This window comes from Charadrius vociferus, unplaced genomic scaffold (assembly GCF_000708025.1).
Source record: "Charadrius vociferus isolate BGI_N301 unplaced genomic scaffold, ASM70802v2 scaffold141, whole genome shotgun sequence".
Lineage (NCBI taxonomy): Eukaryota > Metazoa > Chordata > Aves > Charadriiformes > Charadriidae > Charadrius > Charadrius vociferus.
The window spans coordinates 3,296,376-3,304,119 of NW_009647743.1; the positions used below are offsets into that span (position 1 = coordinate 3,296,376).

Below are 7,744 nucleotides of genomic sequence, written 5' to 3' on the forward strand. Positions count from 1 at the left end.
ATATGCCGGAAACTGATGTTTGGATTTAGCCAAAAGTATTTGCTGAATTTCTTCCATTTTGTTGATGTCTGGATTAAAAGCAGCAAATTAAAAATACATTTTAAAACCCGTACTTGTAAAACTACAGTCTCTGTTTTTCAAAATCTTATATAAATGACAAAACTTTACTAACGTTATCAAAGGATAGACATCCAAGTTGAAATTCCTGTTTGAGAACCACAGCAATACTGTCTCTTTTCATCAAAGACAGAGAAAAATTTCAAGTATCAACCCAGAGAGTCTTCCATGCACACAGCCTTGACTTTCACCTGTACATGCAGCACCTCCCTAAAAATGTCCTTCTCAATGAGAAAAATTAAAAAATGCTGAATTCCATTACGCAGACTGATGATGCATTTACCCAGCACACAGTAATTCTCCATTCTGCTTTTGTCTGTAGGATTACAAACCCCTCAGTAAACGCAGTCGTTAAGGAGAAGGGAGGGGATCTCCAGCACCCTTCCCTGCCCTCCCTAACCACAGGGAGCAGAACAACACGATGTGAAGCAGAGATTAACTTAACTTGTAGGCTTTGTTTTAGAAGCTTTACCAGAAATTCCAACTTTTAATTTGTCAAGTATATTTGAAACTAGAAAAGCAAAAAGAAATCATCATTCCTCATATCTTCCAGTGGAAAAAAACAACCACTTAGCTTGTCTATTTTTTTTGCCATTAATTCATCTATGCATTCATTTCATAGGCTTTCACTTACAGAAAGTCTTTCTGCATGTTTGTTTTTCCCTGTCCTTTCTTAAGTAGCAAACCTTTCAAATTCTTTAAAATAGTTAAAAGCCTCACTGTGTGTTGTTACACTTGAGAGAAACTACGACAGAGGACATGGACTGGATTAAGAACTGACGCTCCACGTAGAGGAAGACTTTCTGTATAAGGTTACATTTGGCATTTCAAAATGTTTTCAATTTCTGATACTCATTCTAATTACTGAGTCTTGATTTTTATGTTTTAATTATATTTTCAGAATACATTTTCCAAAATCCGTGACGCTTTTGCTAAAATCAGACTTGTTGCTGACAGAAATCACCAGTAATGAGCTCACTTCCTTTACAATAGACTCAGCATCCAGATGGTCTGTGAAAATGCACGAAATACCCTTAAGCTTATTGAAAGAATCTATCCTTCAAGATGCCTTTAAGAGTCTTTGCTAAAAATAAACAAATGAATAAAAGCACATCTCTACACAGTACATTCAGGTTTTGTACTAAGCAATGAGAAACCTTCCAATCAATTCCTTTCCTCCTCTCTTTTCCCTTTTGTTTGTATCAGTTGACCAGGAAATATTTGAAAACATAAACCGTTCTTCATCCAGGTGTTCCCAGAGACAGCTCCCCTCAAGGGTTATCATTAAAGCACCTTCTCAAAATGGGGATTTAGCTTCTCAACTTAGTTCTCCCAACTGTGAGATGAAGCTTCCCTCAAATGATGGCTCTGAACTGCACTACGCCAGCGGGCTACAGCTGCAGCCAAGAAGCCATCCTTTTATCAGTACGCTTATTAGCATTTTTGAGATGTGTAATTATTATCCGCTAAATAACATAGATACAAAATGAAAAAATGTTACTTAAGCATTTGACAATAACAAGAAATGCTCACGGTCTCGTAACTTCCATGTAAAACTTCCGACTGCTCAGAAAAAAAACCAAAAGAAAACACAGTCTGTATCACAGTTTATTACAAACTTTAAAAAAAGTTGATGGTTGTCCAAACCAGGGAAAAAAAAGTCATTTAAATACCATACTGAAGTGGCAGTATGTTAGTAACTTGCTTAACTTACTGATTAATAGCAGCTAATTAAAATGTCAGCCCTCTAGAACTTTAACAGCTCACAGCTTTCACTCTTCTTTCTGTGCATGTGAAGTTTGGATTTCTTCCCAGTATAACTGCTTTAGTAAAAGCTGGGGACAAAATATATTGCAAAAACAAATAACCTAACATGTTATTTACTTAGAGGCTTCTTCTCATTTTTGTGTGACAATATTAAAATTAAATTAGTCTCTCAACTAAGAAATCCCTGAAGAATAACTCAAAGTCTTCAATAACCAGAAGAGCCTTTCCTCAAAAGAGCAGGAAAGTCTCACCTTTCGTAAGCTGCCGCGGAACGACACTGCAAGGAGCAACTACAAGTATCAGCAGCCTCATATACATTCACCAGAGTTTCTAAAACACAGAAATGCTACCCAGTTAATCAGCATGTAAATAGAAGTAAGAGCCAGGGCAACCTGAAATTACTTTAGCTATCATTTACAAATATAAAAATCTAAACCTCTTTTAAGAGTAAATTAACTGACAACTACCCAAAGCAAGGCTGTCTCCACCTTTTAAGAATACTGAGGCCAGACGATCTTTTGCCACATAACCACAGCCAAAAGGTAGCTGTGTTCCGTGAGAAGCAGTGATTGCAGAGCATCATTTGATGAGCTAGTGTCTATGAGGCAAATTATAGCAAAACAATCATATATCTCTGCCTTGCCATATATATTGATTGGACGTCAGACAAATCCTTTCACCAGTCCAATAATTTTCCTCTGTCAGCTCGTTTAATGAAAACAGGAAGGCGAAGAAAGGAAAGTCACCTTACACGTATTTAAGTTATAAACCCATAAACCGCATTGAGATAACTACACTTGCGAGCTTAATTCACACCCTCAAAAGGAAATAGCTATGACAGGAAAGTAGGCACAATTTATTGCGGTTTTTTAGGAATGCTTGTTAAATCCAAACATCTTGTTGGCCTTCTGAAGGCCAAAAGGCTGAAAAACCTCCAAAATTGTGTTGCTGAATTTAACTATGTCCTCTGCTAAAGTATTTTCCATACTTGAAAAAACTAAGTTTACAACATCAAGTCAAATTGAAGCACATAGATAGTATCATATAGCAATACATTATATATCATCTTTGAAGAGCCTTAACAACTGCAATGTTAAGGAAAGCAGCTGGTGAATTTGGGAGCGTAAAGAGCTTTCTGATTTCTTTGCAACAGCGTGCTTGTGATTATCACCGTGGCTAGGTGATGAAGTCTGTGAGACACAAGGTTACTGAGCAGTGTGCAGGTAATACGTGGCACCGGCACACTACGCCGATAGCAAATTCCCTCAAGTGTTATGTAGATTAGGCCAAAATAATGTCTTGGTCAATCTTTAAAACTGAAGTTCCTCTTATGGGTCTTTTGACCTGGATTCAGTTTAAAGGAATGTCTTCCTTAAATCTTTTAAATAAATAGTCTTTAAAGCTGGCTGACAGCAGCTTATTCCATGTTTTACACTTAAAAGACGACACAACAGTAGTAAGGAAAAATTCCCTTTTGTCGTTGCTTCTGAATAGAAAAGTATGGCCTTGATATGCTGTAATTGCTGCCGAGCACTTGTTCCAGCTCTTTTGCCACAGTTTAGTCAGGATTCATTTCCCCTTTCTTTGAATTGGGCCTTTCAGAGCGAAACAAGCAACACCTGGAAACTGAAATACAAAAGAACCGAATGTTTCTTTGTGCCGCTGAGTCAGGCAGTAATTGCGCTCGACTGACGAAGTGGCCGTGGTACACCCAGCACAAGAGACACCCAACTCAATCCAGACGCTCGACGGAGCTCTGCTCCTCCTCCGCACAGACAGGTCTACTCCGAAGGGCTCCCGCCCGCTTCTGCAGTTCAAACTCTCCCTGCAAATGAGCCACATGGTTTAGAAGACGATCCTCAGAAAATGCCTTTTCCAGAATTACTACAAAATACACTTCTCTTTAAAAAGCCAAGAAAACTAGTATCTACAGATGAACTCCTATTAAATTTCACTTGGATAATCCTGAAAAAGTTTCAGCAAAAGGAGAAGGACAGCAGAGCGCTAACAGTGCCCCAAACCAAACCACCTTCCTAGCCCGCACGTGACAAATTAACAGACAGATTTGAGCGGAGATGTTCTCTCACACACACCCCCTGCCCGAAACAACAAACCCAAAACTTCTGAAGTCAGATTTCCCTTCTTTTTCACTTACTTCCAAGCAGCAAGTCCATTAACCCCCAGTGTATTACACATTAAATACATTCACCAACATCAGCACTCCATCGCTGCCACTGATGGGAATCCACAGACAGACTTCGCTGCCCTACCGAAGGGGTAATGACATACTTGGGACTGTCACAAGTTAATTGGCAGACGGCATCTGCTTCTTGGGGTTTTCTTTGAATTTCATTTTTGCTTTGGCTTGTTTGTTTCTCTCTTTCTTTTTAAAACTGTGTAAGCATTGAGATCAACGTTCAAATACAAGGGGAGAAGGTTCTAGAGGGAGAGTTTGGTCTGTTAAGGAATTGCCACCACACTTCCCCCGCAGATGAAAATATAGAGAAAGGTGAAAGACTAGCAATTTTCGTAATTTTTGTAACAGAGCATTTCTTGAAATTTGGGCGTCACTTTCAAGCCAGAGTACATATCATTGGTTTATGCTGTAGCCATAAATACTTCCTGCCGAGTTACTGGAAATACAATTTTCTCTCTGCCTGTCGTGGTAAAAGTCACCGTGCTGGTGCCCAGTACAGAAGGGTATACGCGGAAGATCATTCTCGGTGCTTTAATGAGTATCAGTCAAAGCGGGATGTATTATGAACTCTGTTCCCCTCTTCTTGGCCTCTCTGGCAGTCCTTAAAAATCAGCATACCGATTCCATTCAAGTGGTGTCACTGGTGAGTTTTCAAAGGCGGGGGAGGCAGGGAAGAGAGGGGATGAATCGAGTTAACTTCACCCACAGGAAGTGGCTCAACTCTTTGCCGTGAGCGCTCAGACCACAGCCATCGTGCTTTAAAAAGAAGCTTGACTCTGACTTACAGTCACACTTAAATTCCTTTTTCCATATAGATTTAAGTGGCACGAGTGAGTTCTACCACGTGCAGCGTTTTCCGACAGAGACAAATGCTCTTCAGCCAGAGCCTCGCGCTGCCTGGCTGCTTCTGCTGCAGCCTCCTGTTATGAGCTCGTGACGAGATCCGGGGGCTGCGCTAACCCCAAACCTCCACTTCAACGATACTGTGAGATCCCATGTCACAATCTGAGGAAACAAGTTTACAGTTGTCTGTGGAAAAACTCGAGCACTTGTGAAAAAAACCCCAAACAATCCATATTTTCAAGGTATCAGGGTGTAAACTTCTGGAGAAGGCATCACTGAAAAATCTCTCTTTCCCAACCACTACTTGAGACTTCAGTGCCCTCAGTTGTGCTCAGGACCTGGCTCCAAACTGGTCTCACTGTTTTCTGTAGCACATCCTGACCGTTAAGCTCGAGCAAGAGTGGTAGAATTAGATCATAGTCTACAGCGCTTTATATGTACAGAGCAAATGTGTTTTAATATGTGAAACACTTTATGGAACTGCAGTAGATTGTAACTGTCTCCTTCATATGACATAACCTTTATATGCCATCTCCTTGCCAAGCAATGATTAACATTACATTTTAAAATGTTTTAATCATTTCAGATTTGCATTAAGATAAACTGATGATCGCTTTTCCCTTTTAGAAAGCAATACATTGAAAACTGCACGGAGCATGTTCATGATTAATGCTGTGAACAATTAGGTTATGACTGTTTATTGAGACCTTGGCTACCACTACACTTCCAATTATATTGCAAGTTCTCAAATTCTTTTCAAAGTAATTGCAAGTTCAGAAGCCCAAATTAAATTTAGTAAATTTGTTTAATATATAATGCTGACAGAATTCCCAGTGTATAACCCCATCTGAAATATGGGATGAGTAAATCAATATTTTAGTATACGTTTCTTTCCCTGCACAACTTTGATTATATTTATCTGTACGAGTATCACAGAACTAATTTTTTCATCCCCGATAGGGAATTACATTTAATGTTGCTATCTGAGTGATGCTGCCTCATATCTTCTAGAGGCACTCTGGCACGAGGCTTGGCTTTGACGAGTTCTTCTGAATTTAAGAACAGGCACTGTTCAAAATGATAAGGATTAACCACAGAAGTTTGCGCGAATTATTCTACTGCACTTTATTCTCAAAAATTCTTGGACAGAAGTGATGGAAAAAAAAATCACCAATTTGCAATTTCTTTAGACCACACAGAAGCCAAATCTCAGGTGTTCAGGAGTTTTATTGCTGTCCAAAAGCACTCTTTACGCTTTGGTCTCCGTTTCACATCCCACCCCAAGAATAGAGTTTCATTCTATGTCCATTTTCATCACAAGCATATAGAGTTCGCTTCTTTTTCAATGTCTCTGTTCAGTTTGTTTACAGAACTAATCTGTATGAAAGTTTGTTTGTGGAAGTATAGAAGACCCTGTCTGTTTGTTTATAGAGCTAATCCTTATGAAACACCTGCACTGAGGCATGTAAAGGTCAAGATCTTTAAAATCCCCTTCTCACGGTCCAGATAACACTTTTGAAGAAGCAGAAAGGTAAAGACAATACTGAATATAGGAAAGAAATTAAAACCTTCGTTCCACATAAGGCTTCCACGTACTATTTAAATACACAAATAGGAGGAACAAAGCCTGTTGAAGTGGCTGGATAAGTGCTGGGATAACCATCAGGTGATACAGCACATTCTAAAAGGTTTTCCTCTGAGATCTTATTAGCAGGCAGGAGCAAAATGGCTCAACAGTCAAACATCAAAGTATTGACAGCCACATCTTAGAAGTCAGTTTATCAATTCTTTAACCAATTTCTTCTGAAGACAAAGGTTTTGATAAATTTATATTTAGTGCTATAAAAACAGCTCTTTACCTGTTACCATTCTCTCAGAAATTTGCTTTCAATTACACTGAATTTTCAATGCTCCTCATAGAACATAATAATTTCAGCATATGCATGCAAGCAGTCAAAAATATCCCCAAACCATTATAAAGGAAAGAAAAAAAAGACAGTCTTTAAAGAACAGTCCTTTGAAATGTTTCCTTTGGAAAATAATGTGAAACAGTAATTGAAAACAAAAAAACCCCACTATGGAACTTGCAGTATGCCATCTTTCCACATCGCTTTATAGGCTATTAATTTCATTAATAGAATTGATAAAAAAAAAAAAAAAAACACAGAAATTAAACCTTATGTTTTTGTTTTCCATCAGTTCTGCTCAGCTGGAGAGTTTCCATTTTTCTATCCCTCCAGTCCCCCTCTGGGGTATTTCACAAAGGGAAAGCCATCGCTTGTAGTTAGAAACAGCTTTTCATGATCAGAAAGAGCACCATATTTAAAAATGAACATTCAATCTGTACTTCTTTAAAAGCCCAAGAATTACACATTTGAATCCCTCCTCTTATCTGAGAAGGGCTGTAATTCGTCATTACTGCTATTACTGGAAATTGATGAGCACATACAGTTGAGAATTTCTCGAGGGAAACAGAGACAGTAACTTTCAGAAATGGAGTGAGAGTGACATCGCCGGATTCTCTCGGCCTCTGTCTCCCTGCCCAGGACATAAAGCGGAATCAACAGCGTTTCTTCTGGGGGCTGCTTTTGACTTACCGCCTTAGGCCCTCCTGGCTCCCTCCGGCGAACCTCCTCCCTCGTGGGAGCATTCGGGGACCTCAGACTCCTAGTTCTGCACAGAACGCCCGGGGAATCGGCGGCCACTGGTGCCACGACAGCTGCCACGCTCCCCAAAGCGATCATCTTGACAGACACGTCCTCAGAGCCCTCCCCAGAGAAGCGAAGGGACGGAGGGAAACCTGACGGAACGAAGACCCTC

General features: G+C 39.7%; 1 protein-coding gene across 1 annotated transcript in view; it reads right to left on the reverse strand.

The window, feature by feature from the left end:
* Positions 1-7,744, reverse strand: part of GALNTL6 (polypeptide N-acetylgalactosaminyltransferase-like 6) — a 312,073-nt gene that overhangs the window by 297,883 nt on the left and 6,446 nt on the right. The window contains exon 2 of the mRNA XM_009882028.1: positions 498-503. Within this exon, the coding sequence (XP_009880330.1) occupies positions 498-503 (6 nt within the window). The remainder of the gene's footprint in view (positions 1-497; positions 504-7,744) is intronic.